The sequence below is a fragment of the Narcine bancroftii genome, chromosome 14 (assembly GCF_036971445.1).
Source record: "Narcine bancroftii isolate sNarBan1 chromosome 14, sNarBan1.hap1, whole genome shotgun sequence".
In the NCBI taxonomy this organism is placed as follows: domain Eukaryota; kingdom Metazoa; phylum Chordata; class Chondrichthyes; order Torpediniformes; family Narcinidae; genus Narcine; species Narcine bancroftii.
In genome coordinates this window covers 58,387,555-58,409,312 of record NC_091482.1, presented here as the reverse complement: position 1 = coordinate 58,409,312, position 21,758 = coordinate 58,387,555, and the positions used below count along the sequence as shown (strand labels likewise).

Here is a 21,758-nt window from a genome sequence, read left to right as displayed (position 1 = left end):
TGAAAGGTGGGAGGAAACTGGAGCACCCGGAGGAAACCCACAATCTCCTTACAGACAGTACCGGTTTGGAGACCCGGACGCTGATGCTGTAAACGCATTGCGCTAACTGTGCCGCCCCAGACATAAATACAGCACGGTAAAACGCACTTCTGGCCCATGAGCCTGTATTGTCAAAATACCCCGATTATCCTACAGCCCCCGTACATTTTGGAAGGTGGAGACACATCCAGACACAGGGAGAACATACAAACTCCTTCCAGCCAGTGCCAGATTCGAACCCGGGTTCCTGGCACTGTAATACTGCTGGACTATCCATCACGTCCCTTGTAGAGTTGACATCTGAGAAACACACATGCAAATCATGTTTGCCTTTTGATGTATCAGCCACATCAATCAATCATCTGTTTATCATATATTCAACCCAACGCGGGCAGACGCTTGTTTTTAGATTTCTACAGGTTCAGTATCTATTTTGGAGCATCCTTAGTACCTGAGGAGAAGGTCCCCTTCTCAAGTTAAGTAGAGGCTGACAGGAAGTACCATCCATGGCCACATTCTAAGAATTGTTGCAGTGTAACTCTGTCCCAGAAGGTCAGTCATCACAAGGATGAGGTACCCTGGAATTTAATATTGTCACTTCTAAATCACAGAGCTGCCAGTCTGCAGCACGGCATGCAATAACTACCATTGGGATCCTGCCTTAGTCCTTGCACAAATATTCCTGCTGCCTCTTTCCAGCAATTTGCCACGATCTGCAGTCGAAGGCAGGGAGGGCTGTGAATCTGCCCCACACTGGCTGCTGCTTGGTGGATCTGCTCTGCGCGGTGGTGTGGCAAAACGCTCCCCACCACACTCTCGCTCCCCTCTGCAGCTCAAACACTCTCCAGCATCAGCCAGCCACCACTTCATCATGCAGCCAAGGATATATCGGTACATGTTCAGCCATGGCTCATATGTGGCAGGTCAATCAATCTGTCGCCCCCTTCGGAGTTTGTGGAGGTATGGTATGATATCGGAAACCCTGGCAAAATTTCTACAGAGGTGCGGTGGAAATTGTGCTGACCGCCTGCTGTAGAAGTAAGATCCTGAACAATGTAATCATGAAAAGTAAATTTGAGCAATGCAATAATGGTTTGACATTTATTGCTGGGAAATCCCTGCCCAACTAGCAAGTTTCAACCAGCCTGGAGTTTCCCCATTCAGATGGCAATGCCTGATGAAAGGGGAACCTGGTTATAAGATTGGTTATAATCTTATAACCAATAAGATTATAATTTTCAGATGCAATTTTCAAATGAATAGTGTGTAGCTTAATATTGAGAGGGTAATGCTTGTCACATGAGAGAAAACAGTTATTTTGGATTACAGGTAAAACCCTCCCCACCACTGAGAACATCTACAGGGAACCCTGACATCCTCCGATGGCAGCAATCATCAAGGATCCACACCATCCAGCACACCCTCTGTTCTCACAGCTGTCCTCAGGAAAGAGGTCGAGGTGGGTGCCACAAGACTCACACCAGGTTCAGGAACAGCCACTACCCCTCCACCATCAAACTCCTCAATGATAAACTCAATCAGGGATTCATTTAAGGACTCTTACTTTGCACTTTAATGATATTTTTCCTTTCTGTATTGCACAGTCAGTTTGTTGACATTTATATTCTGCGTACTTTTTTATTGCACTACCAATGTGGTAATTCTGCTTCACCAGCAGGAAAGAAAAGAATCTCAGGGTTGAATGTGATGTCATGTATGTTCTCTGACAATAAATCTGAAATCTACTCTTCTGAACCAGCTTCACATGTGGACGGACCTTTGCTTTCTTTGGATGGGGGAGGGGAGCAGGTTAGATAATGGAAGAGGGAGAGAGAGGACTGAACAGTTTTGTAGAATAACATTCGTGCGTTGATTGGAGCTTTCTGGAGACTGGGAGTTGGGGAGCAGAGGATTCAGCGGGAGGGAGTCAAAATGCAATTAGATGTGTGTGTGTGTGTGTGTGTGTGTGTGTGTGTGTGTGTGTGTGTGTGTGTGTGTGTGTGTGTGTGTGTGTGTGTGTGTGTGTGTGTGTGTGTGTGTGTGCTGGGAGCAAGATAACGAATGAATAAACCTCCCTTTCAAATGCTTATGTTTGCTTTTCAACAAGATTAGAAAAAAAAATGGAATCAAACCCTCTTTAATTCTCTATCTGAAATGGCCAGATGATGTTAATAAACGAGCTTCCGCCTCATCTGCAGGGGGGCGATGTTAGGCTCTTTTGACAAATGTCACACTGCTCCAGGGATTGGTTGGAACAGGTGCTGAAACAGCCTGGAATTTCTTGATTCCTGTAACAGTGCCTGAATCCTAATAGGGAACCTGTTACCGTTAACCTGAATGATGCAGTGAATCAGCATTATTTCTGCCCTGAAGTGAAACACAAAAATCTGCAGACACCGTGGATGAAGTAAAAGTACAAGATGCTGGAGAAACTCAGCAGGTCAATACATACAGAACTGACATTTCAGGCTTGAGCCCTTCATCAAGGGAAGAAAAAGGGCTTGATGAAGAGTTTGGCCAGAAACGTCGGTTCTGTATCTTTACCTTTGCTACATAAAGGACACTGTTTGACCTGCTGAGTTTCTCCAGCATTTTGTGTTTTCACATTTTTCCTCCCTGTGCTCTTCAATTTCTGCAAACTAGAAACACAGACTTTCAAGTTAGTTTACACCCTTCGTCTCTTAAGAAAACTGCAATTATTTTATTGATATTTCTCAAAAATGATATCAGATTAATTATTTTCTCTGAATTGCTTCGAGCCAGGAGAGCAGCAGGTGAGATAATGGATCGCTTTTAGAATTTTGTTGCTATGTGACGTCAAGTTTAAATTTAGAGAAGATTAGATGCTCAATTTCCGATTGAATTCATATTTTCAAACACCGAGAGGGCCCTTTTTGAGTTACATTTATAAATGATTTGTTGATTAATGAGGTAATTCTGTCTTCCTTTAACATTTATCTGTATTTTTGGATGTGAAATTTAAATGCTAATAAAAATTGTGAAAGATTTACAGTCAGACAGGTGGAACTCCAAGCTGTAACAGGTTAGCAGATGGGGAACTGTAACAGAAGGGAGCTTGTGCAAAACATAAGTGGATGGAAAGAGTGTCCTCAGTTACAATGACATCCATTATCACAGTGACAGCGTCAGGGTTATATGGCAGGGCCTAGTGACAGGGCCAGCCCTGCTTACACTAATCCGGTGTTAATCCCACTATGTAATTCTCCCTACGCTCTCATTAACTCCCTGCAGATTCCACCACTCCCACAAAGAGCAATCCTCATCTGTGGAGGGATCTCGAAGACCCACAGTCACAGGGAGAACATGCAGACTCCATGCACGATCAGGATTGAATCCACGTCCCCGACACTGTGAGGCAGCAGCTCGACCAGCTTCTCCGCTGTGTTGGAAGGGCGAGCAATGTAGAATCTTAGGCGATGCTGCAATGCATTTATTTAAACACCAGCAATCTTTTTTGCAAGCTCCGTTTGTCACTCATTTCTCTCCTACATTTTTCAGTGAAGATTCCACTCATGTGAAGAAGAAACTCCAGTAACTCCTATTCCACATTATAAATCCACTTCATCCTTTTCACATACTGACACTTGTATCACCTCCAAGTCTATTCCGTCTTCTGTCCCTCCACTCATGGTTTTACTCGAACAGGTGGCTCCAACTTTGACAAAATTATGCAGCTTGCTACATACTGGTTCAAGGAACATTTCACACTATCTCCCAGGAACATAATTCAGTCTTTTTCTTTGTTCAAGTTCACAGCAAACCGCTGCTTTAAACTAATTTTCAATCCTTTAAAATGTAAGTATTACATTTAAAGTAAGCATTTAGATAAAGAGACGGCAAGTAGGTGTTTCCTATTGAGGATCAGTGAGATACAAACAAAAGGACATGGGTAAGGGTGAAAGGGGAAAAGTTTAGGGGGAACTTCTTCACACAGAGAGCAGTGGGAGTGGGGAATAAGCTGCCAGCTGAAGTGGTGAATGTGGGCTCCATTTTAACATTTAAGAGGAATTTGGACAGGTCCATGGATGGGAAGGGTATGGGCTGGGTTCAGGTCAGTGGGACTAGGCAGAAAATAGTTTGGCATGGACTTGAAAGGCCAAAGGGCCTGTTTCCTATGCTGTAATGTCTATGTCTATACACGTGGAAAAGTTTTAATTCTGGATATAACACAGCAATCGATCATTCAGAGCAAGTCTACAACTTCATGGAGTCCAAATCCATACATCCCTCAAGGTCACTGCATTGGTTGATGGGATAGTAAAGAAGGCCTAGGGGATGTTGGGCTTCATTAATCGGGGGACTGAGAGATCATGTTGCAACTCTTCAAATCTCTGGTGTTCAGTTCTGGTCAAGGAAGGATGTGGAAGCTATGGAGAGGGTGCAGAGATTTACCAGGATGTTGCCTGGATTGGAAAGTAAGCCTTATGAGGCAAACTAGGACTTAACTCTTTGGGGCAAAGAAGGATGAGAGGAGACTTAACAGAGGTCTACAAGATTCAGAGAGGCATAGAGAGGATGGACAGGCAGCACCTTTTTCCCAGGGCAGGAATAGCAAACACCCATCGACATATGTTTGAAGTTTAGGGGAGACATCAGGGGTACATTTTTTTTTACACAGAGAGTTATGGGTGCCTGGAGTACATTGCCAGGGCTGGTGGTGGAGGCTGAAACATTAGGAGCATTTAAGAGAATCTTACGCACATGGATGGAAGAAAAATAGAGGATTACAAGGTAGGGAGTTTTTAAGAACTATTTTGTTAAGGAATATATGGGTCAGCACAACGTCGAGAGCTGAAGGGCCTGCACTGTTCTAGTTTTATGCTCTATGTTCAAGATTCAAGATTCCTTTATTGTCAGGAGATGTAATATTACACAAAATTGCCTTCTGCCTGCTGTAAGGCAAACAAAGAGTCACCATTAGTGTCGCCCGGCGCCCCTTACAGTATAAGAGAAAATGAAGCATAAGAGATTCCCTTCAGAGTCACTAAACTCCCTTCAGAGTTTATGGATTCACAGGCTCCTGTTTGATTCATCAGCTCCAGGTCCAAACTTCTGAGATGATCAGGAAGCCTTCAGAGACCCTTTGGGAGCCCATCTTGCCCCCAGTCCCCTCTCGAATCCCGGCTCTGATACCTGGTTCCCATGAGCCAGTCTCCAGCACCCCATGTAGGTCCAGGACTGTAAGTCACACGCAGCCTTTAAAGATAGCTCAGCCACTGAGACCCTTGCTGGTTTGCTGCCATAGTCACTGGCTTTAGGGTTGTCTCCTCTTCTTCTCCTTCTTAACAGGGATAGGGAGGGGGTCTTCTCCCTGTTTCTGGTGGCCTGCACAGATCCGCGGCTCCCAGAAGCCTCACGGCTACTGCTTGGTGCAGGGGGCCATCTTGGGCACAGATAAGTAGTTACAGGATTTTAGCCGTTGGCTCCTCTAACAAGCTGTTTACTGTTTATACGGAGCTACTGGCATTAGGATCAGGTGGGTGAACAGTTTGAAGCAGCGCTGTGTCTCTGCTCTCTGCTTAATAAAAGGGTACTTATTTCCTGAATCAGGGAAAGTGACTATTTTGCATTTTTGAAGGTGGGGAGAGATGAAATCAGGTTGGATAATGGCCCTGTTATTACTGGCTGAGCCCAGTTATTCCAGAGTCGTCTGTGGGCAGAACTTTGGGGGGTGGGGGCATGTGACGGGAATTTGTAAAGAAGACTGGATCAGAATTTTGTAATTTAAATTAGGATTAGGACATGTGAAGGCAGAGCATTCAGGTGAGCAATGCAGTGCTAGAAAGGAAGAAGGTGGCAGTGTTATATATATATTGGGCTTATTACTGGGTGAAAACAGGTGGCTAAAAATAAATAAAATCCAGGATAAAGATGGAAATATAATGTGAAAAATCTAACGCAAAGCTTAGTAATTTTGAACTAAGGCTACAATTTCCTGCAGGTTTTGCTATTTAAAAAAAATACCCAAAAAACATTCAGAATTTTTTTTTTAAAAAAGCCACTATAGAATAAATTGCAAATAAATTTGGGGTATAAAAACGATTGTCCGAATATAGGTCGAGTGCATCGAGCATTGACTCCAATGTCTTTCTTTTTAAACACACCCCTTCTTTCCAAATAAGGGTTTTAAACCTGGCGTGATGACATTTTGTTCTACCCTTTAAGAATGTTCGAAAATGGTCACCTCTACATTTACAATGCAATGTACACAGAAGTCCTTTTGTGATGTATTTGAACATTACACATTCCAGTCTGAATACTGAACTTCAGTTCCAAAGACCTGAACATTCCAATCATAAATCTAAGTTGAAGTAATTTCCTTCAAGTGGAAGAATATAAATATACATGATCACATAGGAAATAATTGAACATTAAGCCACAAAAACTGGAAGAGCATTGTTTAGAAATCTGATTACGGTTCATTGAAAGGTTATTCTCAGCAATATTCAATTGGAACTTTGATTAAATCCAGAGTAAATAACTTTACCACTATTTTCAGTAAATCACATCAACATGGAAATTCAACCTGACACATCTGATGGAGCAATAAAACACTACAGCACAATACAGGCCCTTCAGCTCTCAATGTTGGGCCTACCAAAAAAATCCTGCCAAAAACAAATCTAAACCCTTCCTTCCTTGTAACTCTCTATTTTTCTTTCATTCATGTGTCCAAGAGTCTCTTAAATTCCCCTCATGTTTCATCCTCCACCACCATCCCTGGCAAGGCATTTCTGGCACCCACAACTTACCCCTGGTCTCTCCCCTAAACTTTTCTCTCTTCACTTTGTAGAGATGTCCCTTGGTGTTTGCTATTCCTGCCCCGGAAAAAGGCGCTGGCTGTCCACCTTATCTATGCCTTGTAGACCTCTATTGTCATCTCCCTTCTTCTCTTCAAAGAGAAAAATCCCAAGACTTATATTTCAATCCAGGCAACATCCTGGTAACAATCCTCTGCACATCTTCCACATCTTTCTGATAATGAGGTGACCAGAACTGAACACAATACTCTAAATGTGGTCTCACCAGAGATTTATAGAGTCCCAACATGACCCCTTGATTCTTGAACTCAATCCCCCATTAATGAAGCCCAGCATCCCAAAGGTCTTCTTAATTATTATTATCAACCTTCAGAAATCTATGGATTTGGACCCCAAGGTCCTTCTGGTCCTCCACACTGTTAAGTATCCAACCATTAACCCTGTACTCAGCCTTCTGGTTTTACCTTCCACAATGCATTACCTCACACTTATCAGGATTGAACTTCATCTGCCATTTTTTCCACCCAACTTTGCTTCCTGTCTATATCCTTTTGTAACCTACTCCAACTTTCAGCACACGCCACAATTCTTCCAACCATTGTGCCATCCGCAAATTTATGACCCATCCTTCACTGAGGTCATTTATAAAAATCTCAAAGAGCAGGTCCCAAAACAGATCCCTGTGGAACTCCATTAGTCACTGACCTCCAGGCAGAATGCTTCCTGTCCATTACTACTTTCTGCTTTCTACATGTAAGCCAATTTTTAACCCACACAGACAAGGTTCTATTTTATCTCATGCCTCAAGACTTTCTGAACGAGTTTCTCACAGGGGAACTTATCAAATGCCTTAAAATCCATATAGACCACATCTACCATCCTTTCTTTTGTTGCCTCCTCAAAAACCTCAATGATGCTTGTCAGACATGACCCTCCCTTCACAAAGCCATGCTGATTATTCTTGTGTAGACGGGACTTCTCCAAATGCTCATAAATCCTATCCTTAAGAATCCTCTCCAATAGTTTGCACACTAATGTAAGATTCTTCCTATTACTTTTTTTTAAACAAGGAGACCACACTTGCCATTCTCCAATCTTCCAGCACCTCCACTGTGGCCAAGGAGGACTCAAAGATCAGCCAATACCTCAGCTATCACTTCCCTCCCTTCCCACCGTAACCTCAGGTTTATCATGTCTGGCCCCGGGAATTTACCATTCTGAAATGTTTTTAAGAAGAGCCAATACTTCCTCTTCCTTAATCTCAACATTGTCCAGCACAAGATACGGCCCCAGCTATCTCTTCTCTCACTTCCCACAGCAACCTGGGGTATATCGTGTCCAACCACAGGAACTTGTCAATCTTGATGTTTTTAAGATGATCCAACACTTCCTCTTCCTTAATCTTCACATTGTCCAGGCACACAAGCCTGCTCTATTCCAACCTCACCCTGATCAAGGTCCTTTTCTTTGGTGAATACTGAAGCAAAGTATTAAGTTAGGACCTCCTCTGCCTTCAGCCACAGGTTGCCTCCTTTTGCCTTAAGCGGCTCCACCTTCATTCTCTGTTCTTCACATATGTATAGAACGCCTTGGGGTTCTCCATAATCCTTCTTGCCAAGGCTTTCTCATGCCCCCTTCGAGCTGTCCTCAGTCCTTTCTTAAGCTCCTTCCTGGCTACCATATCATTCTCATGAGCCCTTCCTGTTTCATACTTTGATATCTCATGTATGCTTCCTTCTTCCTCTTAATTAGCTGCCTCACCTGTTTTCTCAACCACTCTTCCCTATTCCTACCACCTTTTCCCTGTTTCAATGGGGCAAACCTATTCTGAATCTAGCACTTGGTCCATGAACATCCTCCACAGTACTTCTGTGCTTTCTCCCATGAACATCTGTTCCCAATTTACTCTCCCTAGTTCCTGCTTCATCCCATCCTAATTAGCCCTTCCCTGGATCCTATTTTGTCTGCTTTTATCCTTGTCAATAGCTGTTAAAGCTCAGGTTCACTATCACCACAACGTTGCCCTATGTAGGGGGAATTGCAACACATCATTGAGGGATGCCCATTGTAGAACATGGCCAAAGGAGTGTGGTCTTAAAAATGCAACAATAACTACTGAGTCCTGGATTCACCCAATTGTTATCTCCTCTCCTCCAATCAAAACTCATGCTCCACCTGACCCCCGATCCGTGGCTGGACCCCACTATCTCCCCCTTTGCCGCGACGTCTGGCATCACATATGCTTGGTGCTGGTGTTCCTTCTCACATCTCTCATGATATTACTGGACAGCCTGATAACCAAAGAAACATTGACACCCTGGGCTCCAATGACTTCAATTCTCCTTTGGCAGTGTTGGCCAGTTGGGATCAGACCTTGGTCGTGAGTGAATTTTGATTCAATGGGATGTTGTATAATTGCAACATCCTATTGTATCAAAATATGTGTGTGAGTGTCTGTCTCTCTGTATATATGTATGAATGCATATATATATGTATATATATAAATATATATGTATGTCTAATATACATAAATGCTGGAGAAACACACCAGGTCACGCATCATCCATAGGAAGTAAAGGTAACCTACACACCAGGTCACGCATCATCCATAGGAAGTAAAGGTAACCTACGTTTTGGCCTGGGCCCTTCATCAGGTACCTGACACACCTGACATAGGGCCCAGGCCCGAAACATTGGTTACCCTTTACTTTCCACAGATCCTGCTGAGTTTCTCCAGCACTTTTTGTGCATTGCATCTGCAGACTTTCTTGTTTAACTGAATTTCTAGTCTCGACTGCATCACATCATTACCATCCCAGCCTACCATTAAAACAGACTTCGCATAATTATCTTGGAACAAACACATGTTCTTTGCTATTTGGGAACCCTCTCAGAACAAAACCAAACGATGGTTTTAGGTTGAAGTTGTTGCCAACAAGGCAGAGGATGCTCTCTCAACTTTAAAGAAGCATTTCTAGACAGACATTGCTAATCAAATAATGTATGGTAGTGATCTGACCTGGGAGGAACTGACAATTCTTCTCTTGTCTCTGCACCAATCCATACAGAGCACTTTATTTCCATGGCCCTTTAGAGTTCGTCTCGTCTTCATCACAAACTGTCCGAGTCCTTCTGTTCTCTCAGCCACCTGATGAACTGAACCAAACGGTGAAAGAAAAGTACATTTTAAAACCCAAAGGGTGAGATTTCAAAGTACTTTATTTTAATAGAATTGGGCACATCAATAAAATCTAATCTCTATGTATAGAATCCTGAAACTTACTCCACACTCCCACAAAATATTCACACGTTAGGCTCTGAGGAAGCCAATTACATGGGAACAGAAATAGGCCATCAAGTCTGCCCTATGAGTTGATCCATCTCCCCACCCCCCCACCACCCCCCCCCCTCCTAATCAGGACCACTGCCCGGCCTTCTCCCCATTTCAAATAATCAGGTTAACTCTCCCTTCCACATATACTGTACATTCTAATTCTTAAGCAGAAAGAAAGATTCTGACTCCATATTCGGGGATATATTTAGGAATATTTTTCTACAAACACCACACAGATTTGATGCACATGCTTTCCCCTTTCTGATAGGGTTAACTTATCATTCAACAAGGAATCCCAGTCCCACCACAAACATCAATGGGATTTAAATTTGGACTCGAGGGCCGAAATGGTTACCATGTAGGTCTAAATTTAAAATTTATAATGAGCAACTTTGATAATAGCAGAGTTGCTGGGGTTGAGGTGCTTTTCCTGGTTATTTCAATTTGAAAATGTCTTCTGGGCATGGTCCTACCATTGCTGACAGAAATTTTTGCTGATTTCTGGCTTTCATACTAAACAATTACTCCCAAAAACTGACGTGAATATATTACTGATTAGGACTGAGCTAATGATCGGTAAGTTTTTAAAAATATGATCTACTACACTGGGCAACAAAGAGTTTGCTCCCTGAACACTTTTGGGTGTATTTTATGGATTTTGGAATGTAGATCATGAAAATCACCTTAAAATTTGCCTATGGTGTACTGTTTTTTTGTGATTTCCTGTCATATTTTGTCTACAAGTACATTGCCCACACAGCAAGTTGTTTTGGTTAGCCAAGCTTGCCTGGGCATGCACTGAGGGCAGGTACTATGCTGTCTTAGGCTTGGGCATGCTTAGTCAGGACAGAGGCAGACGGGCTATAAAAGCAGCTCACATATACAAAGGCTGTGCACTACTTTGATTATAGATTAAATGCATGTTGATGCATATGTTCTTCAGGTAATAGTATAGTGAGTGTACTTAAGAACAGCATTAATTGTCTTCAGGAAGATTCAATTCAGCAGAAATGTCTCGTCAATGTTGCAACAGCTGAGATACATCCTGTTACATTTGTGGCAAGTATAAGCTCAAGGCTCAAAGATGCAGCCTGACTGCACTTATTAAGAAACCTGTGAGCTCTACTTCGATTGTAAAATTGACCAAGACAAACCCTGGACTTCTCACATTTGTTGTTCAATATGTGCAGGCAACCTGAGAGCATCATTATCTGATTAAACATGTTAAATTCAATTAAAGTTAATTTAATGTTTCTCCAACTTCCTACGTGACACAGCAAATCTGAAATTATCTTTGTGTTCAGCTTCAAGTTGTCTATCATAATCCTCAATTTGTTTTACAGGAAGCAAACCTTTTGAAAAACATTATAGCAGTCTTGTCCCATTTGATCAATTTGTGATCTGGGTCCCAGATCTACAACCATAGAGTCACTAAGTTCCACAGCTTGGAAATGGGCCTGCCATCAAACTTGCCCATGTTAATCAAACTATTCCCATTTTCCTGCATTCCTCCTATATCCCTCTAAACCTTTCCCATCCATGCCACCAGTCTAAATGTCTTTTAAACATTACAATTGTCCCTCCTTCTGCCAATTCCTCTGTACCATATGAAGCTGCTAGGAGTTAACTCCTAACTTCTAGCGAGTCTTCCCATTACATTGAAGTTAAAGCAATTTACGAATAGCAGATCACTGGACTGTCTTGTAAAGTTGTCTTCATAGAAATCTGCCACTGCTCTGATTGCAACTGCAACCACAACACAGGATGTGGACTACACTGGCCGTGGCTGTGACTTCTGTCAGGAGAGCTGGAAATATTTCCAGCATCCTTTTTTGCCACCCACATTGCATGAGGAAGTTCCGACAAATGAGGTGCTGTGACCATTCCTGACCATCAGACCTACCCCACTCTCCCCTAAGTCAGTCGCATCTAGGTTAATGCATGCTAGCAACTCTCCACCCGCCCCCGAGTGCATCACTCGTGTGTGTCAAGTGTCAGTAGCGTCTTGAGATGCTTGATGCAATAAAAAGAGCATTGACATGCCCTATGTTGGAGGGGTGGATGGCGTTAACAACAGGTAGATCCCGCCTAGCACCCTACCCCACCATTGAATGAGCCCCCCCTCTAACTCACTAATGCCCCCCGCTAACATACGCTCTGGTGCCGACCATGTACTCAAGCCACATACTTTGTTGAGTGCCTCGGCTTTGTCCGCTGCAATAGTATGGATCTCTCAGTGGACACTCATTTTAATTCCATGTCTTATTCCCTTGCTGACATGTCTGTCCATGGTTTCATGCATTGCCAAACTAACACCACCCACAAATTGCAGGAACAACTCCTCATCTTCCATCTGGGCACCCTTCAACCAGATGGCATTAAGATTGACTTCTCCAGTTTCTGTTAACACCCCCTCCTTCTTCTTTCCCCATCTCTCGCTCTTCCCTTTTTCCTCTCCTTTCACAGAGCCAAAATCAATTCTCACCTCTCTTATCATATCCAATGAACACCTTTTCTGGGTTTGGACTCCTCCTCCAGCCAGCCTTGTTTTTATCCTGACGCCTTCCTGTCCTTTTCTTATTCTAAGAAAAGCTCAGGCCTGAAACATTGGTAATATATTTTTACATCCTATGGATGCCACGAGACCGGCCGATTTTCTCCAGCATTTCTGTGCATTTTTACTACAATCACAGCAACTGGTGACTTTCGTGTTTCACACGTCACAAAAAGCCCAACCAGGCAAAACCACAGACGTTACTGAGGCAGATGGGCTACCATCGCCTTTTTTGTTTCATACTGATTATCAATACCTTCCTTCCCCATCAGATTATTTGATGAACTCAATTTAAATTCCCCAGCTGTTGATCTGGAATTTGAAATCGTGGTCCCAGTTCTTTCATGTCCTGGATTACCAGCCTAATAATGTAATCACCATGCTACTATTCACTTTAATGACTCCAGAAATGATTACAGTTAAATGTAAGGGTTGAATAAATCAATACACAGTTCCTAAACACTAATACCAGGTATAACAAGCAGACACTTCAATACATAAATCATTACTCTTTGCATCATGGTAGTCCTATTAAACACGGTTTCTAACTTTATTTTTATGTTACATCCAAGTGCAAATTCTGGCTCTGTTCAGGAAACACAACATGAAAGGAATCGTTCAAGTTCCACACTTGTTTAAGATGTACTTAAAATAATTTTGCCGGCATCTTACAAGTTGAGGACATGAACAAAAAAAAAAAGCCATGTTAATAGTAACTGATGTTAATATGTCGACAGAGTGCAAGTTTAAGACATCTTTTTAAAAAAAATCTTTCAAATTAATGGCATGGATTAGGGGTTGATAAAAACAGAGAGTAACTAACTCTGTGTCCTGAAATGCCCACAGCAGTAACTAAATATTTGAATCATTAGTGTGTGTGTGTGTGTGTGTGTGTGTGTGTGTGTGTGTGTGTGTGTGTGTGTGTGTGTGTGTGTGTGTGTGTGTGTGTGTGTGTGTGTGGAGGAGTCACGTGATGGAGTAGTGGCTGGTCGGGAAAATCAGCCCTCTCCAGGAAAATAGGAAAAAAGTTAGGAAAAAGCAAAGCATAACAAAAATAGAATATAAGAAATAGAAGATATAAAAATACAGAGAAGAGAAAGAAGATGGCTTCCAAGAAGGAGAAAGTAAGAACAACTGGAAAAAAAAGTAAAAAAGTCACCAGAGAAGAAAGAAGAAGGCCTTACCTGACGAGGAGCGCCTGACCCTCGAGGTCAGTGTTGCTCTGCGGAGTCGCGACCCACCAGCCGATGCACTACAAAAATGGCTCTGGAGCCAAACGAAAGTGCGCAATCAAAGGAGAAAGAGGACACCGGCGGGAGGGGGGCTCAGCAGAGGAGAGGGCTGTCACAGAGCGGGCAGCTGAGGGATGCCCGACACCAGGGCTCTCAGCTGGAGGGCAAGGAACAAAAGGCGAGCAGCACAGGAGGGGAGGACCAGCAACAAGAGGCCCAGCAAGAAGAGGACCGACAAAGAGGTACAAGCAGCTCATCAAGAAAAACAGAAGAGACAGACACAAAGAAGAGAAGAAGAAGACACAAACATAGATACAGACACAGAAGAAGGGGAAGAAGAAGACCAAGATCTTCACAGAGAAATAGAAGGTAAAACTAATGGACAAAGAGAAATAAAAGGTAAAACTGATGAACAAAATATAGAGTCTTTTTTGAGGAACAAATGAGATCACTAAAAGAATGGTTGTCATTAGAATTTAATGCAATTAAAATGAAAGTGAAAAGAACAGAAGATAAAATGCAAAGGTTAGAACTGGTAATGACAGAAATAGGGAAAAGAGTAGAGAATGTGGAAGAGCGGGAAACGGGTGTGGAAATGTAAGTAAATGACATGAGAAAAATTGGAAGAAAGTTACAAAAAAATTAAAGAGACACAAGAGTTGTTAGCTCAGAAAATTGATATGTTGGAAAATTATAGTAGACGAAACAACATAAAAATAGTGGGCCTGAAGGAGGGCGAAGAAGGCACAGACATGAAGGAATTTATAAAAAGGATGGATCCCGAAGGTCCTGAGAACGACAGAAATGCAGGAAGAAATGGAAAGAGAAAGGGCACACAGAGCATTAGCTCCGAAACCACAGGCACATCAAAAACCAAGATCCATCTTAGTAACATTTTTGAGATACACGACAAGAGAAAATATACTGGAACGGGCAAGGAATAAAATTAGAGAAGATAATAAACCATTGGAATACTTGGGTCAAAAAATATTTTTTTTATCCAGACATAACTTTTGAACTCTTAAAGAGGAGGAAGGAGTTTAATACAGCAAAAACAACTTTATGGAAAAAAGGTTACAAATTCATATTAAGACATCCAGTGCTTAAAATATTTATACCCGGGAAGCAAAACAGACTGTTCTCGGATCCAGAGAAAGTGCAAGAATTCGCAGGACGTTTGCAGGACAGGAGAAGAGATGTAACAAGAATGAAGAAAGGCGATAAAGTATATATAAAGATGTAAAAACAATGTATATATAAAGAACTAAAGAGGGAAAAGAGAAGGGAAGGGAGTAAGGGGGGGGGGAAAAGAGAGCTTTGTTATATGTGTTAAAAAAATAGTGTTTTCTGGAGAGGGCTGGGTAGAGAGGGAATAATCGTCACTGCAAAATCAGTTCACGCTGCGAACAAGATCGCAATCCAAATGAAAAGGGGAGTTGTAGTTGCCTGGCAAGAGATATGAGGCAACTCAGAGTTGCCAAATTTATGGTTAAATCAATGCAGGAAATGAAAATGAATAAATGTATTCCATTGGAAAAAATAACATATATTTAAAAAAAATAAAGTCACAATGTTTGAGCAAATTTGGGAACCATACATGGAACATATCAGAGAGAGCTTGCCTATGACCTCCTAAAATGAGAATGAAAATGATAAGAAGACAAAACGACTAGATTCAGTGTGCAATAAATAGATGATGCATTTTTCTTGTTTATTTTCCTTTGTGTGAAAATATTGTTTTATGGTTTTATTGTACTGTATATGTTGAATATTTATGGGTTTTGGAGGGGGGTGGGTAGAGAGGAGGGAGGGAAAGGGGGAAAAAAAGGGGAGAAAAGACCACTGTGTAAATTTAATGAGAAACGTTTGTACATATTTTGGTTGATATGGTTCATAGTGTGAAAAATAAAAAAATTATATAGTAATGTGTGTGTGTAATTGTGTGTGTGTCATCTTTGTGTGTTGACTCGCGCTTCATGTGAATAAATTACACAAATAAAATATTTAAATACAGATAATTCAAATGAAATAACTAAGATTTATACACTGACCTCACATAATTTATGATTTACATTATATAGTATATTTATGCATTTTAATTTGTAATAGCTAAATAATAAGCAAATATATGCAAAAATACACACACACACACACACACACACACACACACACACGTGCATATGTGCACTGTACATCCATATGTGTGTATACACATACATACTGTATATGTGTGTTCACATTTGAATAGATATATACATATGTGTAGATAGATTGCTAGAGAGATGAATAAATAGATATACTGAGAGAAAGAAATTGATTTAAAAAATAGAGCTGAGGGAGAGAGATAGATAAAGATAGCCAGGTAGAGAGAGAACTAGATATATAGAGAGAGAGCTAGATGGCTGGAGAGAGATAGCTAGATTAGATGGCTAGGTAGGTAGAGATAGCTAGATTAGATAGCCATGTAAGTAGAGATAGCTAGATTAGATAGCCAGGTAGGTAGAGATAGCTAGATTAGATAGCTAGGTAGGTAGAGATAGCTAGATTAGATAGATAGCTAGGTAGGTAGAGATAGTTAGATTAGATAGCTAGCTAGGTAGGTAGAGATAGCTAGATTACAGATAGCTACGTAAGTAGAGATAGCTAGATTAGATAGCTAGGTAGGTAGAGATAGCTAGATTAGATAGCTAGCTAGGTAGGTAGGGATAGCTAGATTAGATAGCTAGCTAGCTAGGTAGGTAGAGATAGCTAGATTACAGATAGCTACGTAAGTAGAGATAGCTAGATTAGATAGCTAGGTAGGTAGAGATAGCTAGATTAGATACATAGCCAGGTTGGTAGAGATAGCTAAATTAGATAGATAGCTAGGTAGGTAGGGATTAGATAGCTAGCTAGGTAGGTAGAGATAGCTAGATTAGATAGATAGCTAGGTAGGTAGAAATAGCTAGATTAGATAGCTAGCTAGGTAGGTAGGGATAGCTAGATTAGATACATAGCCAGGTTGGTAGAGATAGCTAAATTAGATAGATAGCTAGGTAGGTAGGGATTAGATAGCTAGCTAGGTAGGTAGAGATAGCTAGATTAGATAGATAGCTAGGTAGGTAGAAATAGCTAGATTAGATAGCTAGCTAGGTAGGTAGGGATAGCTAGATTAGATAGCTAGCTAGGTAGGTAGAGATAGCTAGATTAGATAGATAGCTAGGTAGGTAGAAATAGCTAGATTAGATAGATAGCTAGGTAGGTAGAGATAGCTAGATTAGATAGCTAGCTAGGTAGGTAGAGATAGCTAGATTAGATAGATAGCTAGGTAGGTAGAGATAGCTAGATTAGATAGATAGCTAGGTAGGTAGAGATAGCTAGATTAGATACATAGCTAGTTAGGTAGAGATAGCTAGATTAGATAGCTAGCTAGGTAGGTAGAGGTAGCTAGATTAGATAGTTAGCTAGGTAAGTAGAGATAGCTAGATTAGATAGCTAGGTAGGTAGAGATAGCTAGATTAGATTGCTAGGTGGGTAGAGATAGCTAAATTAGATAGATATCTAGGTAGAGATAGCTAGATTAGATAGATAGCTAGGTAGGTAGAGATAGCTAGATTAGATAGATAGCTAGGTAGGTAGAGATAGCTAGATTAGATAGATAGCTAGGTAGAGATTGCTAGATTAGATAGCTAGGTAGGTAGAGATAGCTAGGTAGGTAGAAATAGCTAGATTAGATAGATAGCTAGGTAGGTAGAGATAGCTAGATTAGATAGATAGGTAGGTAGAGATAGCTAGATTAGTTAGATAGATAGGTAGGTAGAGATAGCTAGATTAGTTAGATAGCTAGATAGGTAGAGATAGCTAGATTAGATAGCTAGCTAGCTAGGTAGAGATAGTTAGATTAGATAGATAGCCAGGTAGGTAGAGATAGCTAGATTAGATAGCTAGCTAGGTAGGTAGAGATAGCTAGATTAGATAGCTAGCTAGGTCAGTAGAGATAGCTAGATTAGATAGATAGCTAGGTAGGTAGAGATAGCTAGATTAGATAGATAGCTAGGTAGGTAGAGATAGCTGGATTAGATAGCTAGCTAGGTAGGTAGAGATAGCTAGATTAGATAGATAGCTAGGTAGAGATAGCTAGATTAGATAGCTAGGTAGGTAGAGATAGCTAGATTAGATAGATAGCCAGGTAGGTAGAGATAGCTAGATTAGATAGATAGGTAGGTAGGGATAGCTAGATTATTTAGATAGCTAGATAGGTAGAGATAGCTAGATTAGATAGCTAGCTAGCTAGGTAGAGATAGTTAGATTAGATAGCTAGCTAGGTAGGTAGAGATAGCTAGATTAGATAGATAGCCAGGTAGGTAGAGATAGCTAGATTAGATAGCTAGCTAGGTAGGTAGAGATGGCTAGATTAGATAGCTAGCTAGGTAGGTAGAGATGGCTAGATTAGATAGATAGCTAGGTAGGTAGAGATAGCTGGATTAGATAGCTAGGTAGATAGAGATAGCTAGATTAGATAGCTAGGTAGGTAGAGATAGCTAGATTAGATAGATAGCCAGGTAGGTAGAGATAGCTAGATTAGATAGATAGGTAGGTAGAGATAGCTAGATTATTTAGATAGCTAGATAGGTAGAGATAGCTAGATTAGATAGCTAGCTAGGTAGGTAGAGATAGCTAGATTAGATAGATAGCCAGGTAGGTAGAGATAGCTAGATTAGATAGATAGGTAGGTAGAGATAGCTAGATTAGATAGCTAGCTAGGTAGGTAGAGATAGTTAGATTAGATAGCTAGCTAGGTAGGTAGAGATAGCTAGATTAGATAGATAGCCAGGTAGGTAGAGATAGCTAGATTAGATAGCTAGCTAGGTAGGTAGAGATGGCTAGATTAGATAGCTAGCTAGGTAGGTAGAGATGGCTAGATTAGATAGCTAGCTAGGTAGGTAGAGATGGCTAGATTAGATAGCTAGCTAGGTCGGTAGAGATAGTTAGATTAGATAGCTAGCTAGGTCGGTAGTGTTTAGATCTGTGCACACATACACTCACATATACAGATGCCTTTCTCTGTGACATCGCGTTAAACATTGTACCAGCTGCAAAGATCAGCTCAAGAGCCCGTCTCTGGGCTTTCCTGGTGTCCAAGGGGCTACCCAGGAGAGTGCAGGGACCCGCTCGATCCCCGGCGTCCCCCGCCCCCCCCCGCCCCCGCCCCCGACTTACGTTCCACATCGTGCAGCTTCGCCCTCTCCTCCTCCAGTTTCCCCTTGAGTGTCTCCGCCTCGCTCCTCAGCGATGACACCGTTTCGTTTTCCTGCGGCCCCTCGGTTGCCATCTTTGTTGACAGCAGGAGCCCACCCCAGATGCACGGGAGAGAGAGAGAGAGAGAGAGGAGGGGGGAGGGGAGGGGAGGGGAGGGGGGAGAAACAAAGGGGGAGAGCGTGGGTCGCGGAGGCTCGCTGGGCGCTGGGAGACGGCTGCAGCCCACCCACCTCGCTGGAGCTGCCTGACGTCAGTGGGAGGGAGGATGGTGATCGCGACGCTGGGTCGCCGCCGCCTCCACCGTGAGGGCAGCCCCTCCCCCCCCACCCCCCCCAACCCACCCGGGGTCGGGAAGGCGGACAGACGCGTCCAAACAGCCCTTGCCCTCCATTCCATTGGCCGCCTTTCCTCCGGGACTGTCAGACTGCACCAACAGCTTGGTCCTGAGCCCCTCTCCTCCTGCTCCCCTTAATGGGCCAGTCGACTAAGTCCTCAATACCCTCTCATCCTCCCTTTACCTTCTCAATGCTCCCCCTTGTCATCCCTTCCTCATCAGAGCATGGGATGTTACTCTCTCACGAATATGCTGGACCAAGAGTTCATGGATAATGCCTGGGAGATGGAGGGAATATAATTGCCTTCTTAACATCACCTTCTCTGTGCTGCAGTGAGAGATAAGGTCCTAACTCCACAAGAATGTCCCCTTGACCAAAGGGCACCCTGACATTTCCAGGCACCACTGGGCAAACATATTACTGTAAACACCAAGGTGTGAAGCTTGTAAGGGTCCCTGCTTTGAGTGGGGGTTCAGCGAGGAGAAAGAGATACCAAACCCTTTCTTTTATCCGCCCCCCACCTCACTCCCACTAGTGTGACCAAGGTGAAATCAAGTAACTGTTGGACGCTCAATTGATTCTGCTGTTTGTCTTATTACAGCACGGGCTGACTTCAACATTGGCGTAGTCGGCATATTTGTTAAACTTATTCCTTCACATTCTATGATTAGTAAGGAATGACTTAAGGTGGGATGAGAGTGCAAAGAAAAAAGGTTGAGAACCTAAACCCTCAAATTACTCAAGCCCCTAAACCTGGTAGCAATAGGCTACTAAGAGTGGATCCCATTTATCTTTTTTATATCTTAGACATTAAAAATGATAATTTGGTGGGGGGGGGGGTAAGTTGAAGTGATGCTAGATTTCACATTTATGACATACATGACATCACATACAACCCTGAGATTCAGGTTCCTGCAGGTCGGGCGGAATTATCATTTATTGGTAGTGCAAAAGAAACTGTACACATGTAAACAAACTGACTGTGCAAGACAGAGAGAAAAAATAGTGCAAAGTAAGTCCTTAAATGAGTCCCTGATTGGGTTTGTTGTTGAGGAGTCTAATGGTGGAGGGGGAGCAGCTGTTCCTGAACCTGATGGTGCGAGTCTTGTGGCATCTATACCGCTTCCCTGATGGCAGCAGCGAGAACAGAGCACGTGCTTGTGGATCCTTGATGGTTGCTGCTGTCCTCCAACAGCAATGCTCCCTGTAGATGTTCTCGATGGTGGGGAGGGTTTTGGCTGTGATGTCCTGGGCTGCATCTTCTACCTTTTGCGGGGCTTTCCGCTCAGGGGTATTGGTGTCCCCATACCAGACCTTAATGCAGCCAGTCAGCACACTATCCACCAGTTTGCCAGGGTTTCCAAGGTCATACCAAACCTCTGCAAACTCCTGTAAAGGTGCTTTCTTCACGATGCCATTAGTCTGTTCGTTTCAAGGAAAGTTCCGACTCTCAAGAAGTTAAATCCTAAACCCTCAAATTACTCAGGCACATAAACCTGGTAGCACTCAGAGTGGATCCCATCTATCTTCTTATATCTTAGACATTTCAAATGATCGTTTGTTGGGGGGGTGGGGTGATGATGCTGCTTGGCCAGTTTCTCTCTATCCTCGACAGATTTTGTTTTTTGTTTCGAATTTGTTGTAGATTGGAAATTATATTAATGTTATCCAGGAGATGATTATGATGTTTCAATAAAGCATTGTGCGTATACAGATATTAACCCTAAGTGATGGGGCAGGGGGGGGGGGGGGTTCTTTTCTTTTCTTTTTTTTCTATATATATATATAGAAAAAAAATGTTCATGTTCATGTTTAATTGCTGTATATGTCATGTATTATTTGTTTTTTGAACAAATAAATTAAGTTTAAAAAAACCCTAAGTGATTTTGTCAATACATTCAGCAGGTATGGGTTAACACATTATATGATGCCAATGAATTCTAGACCCGTCAGGAAGCATCTGTTCAAAAATCATAGAGATGGTCTGTGTGCTTTAAAATGGTTGCAGATCTTTGATACTCAACGTTGAGTTCAGTCATTTTAATCAAAACTCCTGTTCCCATTTTTAACTGTTCTGCCGTTGCCATTTTTACTGCCTCTAGGGCCCATCGTTTGTTCCAATGCCACCCGTTCCTAATCTTGTTCCATAATCACCTTTCCTAATGAACCACTCCTGACTGACACTTGATCACGGTCTTATTTCCAGCTTTTCTACACCTCCGTGTTTGTTCAAAATTAATGGAA

At 42.2% G+C, this 21,758-nt stretch overlaps 2 protein-coding genes across 17 annotated transcripts in view; one reads left to right on the top strand and one right to left on the bottom strand.

Moving 5' to 3' along the window:
- The window catches only part of gnb5b (guanine nucleotide binding protein (G protein), beta 5b), a 57,011-nt gene extending 37,685 nt beyond the window's left edge, over positions 1-19,326 (bottom strand). For both annotated transcript variants that reach the window (XM_069910227.1, XM_069910228.1), the window contains exons 1-2: positions 19,141-19,326; positions 9,841-9,977 (exon numbers count right to left, since the gene is read on the bottom strand). In XM_069910227.1, coding sequence (XP_069766328.1) covers positions 9,841-9,977; positions 19,141-19,252 — 249 coding nt within the window. In that variant the 5' untranslated portion in view covers positions 19,253-19,326. The remainder of the gene's footprint in view (positions 1-9,840; positions 9,978-19,140) is intronic.
- Positions 1-21,758, top strand: part of LOC138749186 (uncharacterized) — a 159,432-nt gene that overhangs the window by 43,097 nt on the left and 94,577 nt on the right. For 2 of the 15 annotated variants that reach the window (XM_069910244.1, XM_069910237.1), the window contains one exon: positions 1,369-1,793. The exons of 11 other annotated variants lie outside the window; for them this stretch is intronic. The gene's annotated coding sequence lies outside the window, so the exon portion shown is untranslated. Of the gene's footprint in view, positions 1-1,368; positions 1,794-3,291; positions 3,730-21,758 lie in introns of those variants that run through there. 2 more of the 15 variants (XM_069910240.1, XM_069910236.1) reach the window with 2 other exon arrangements.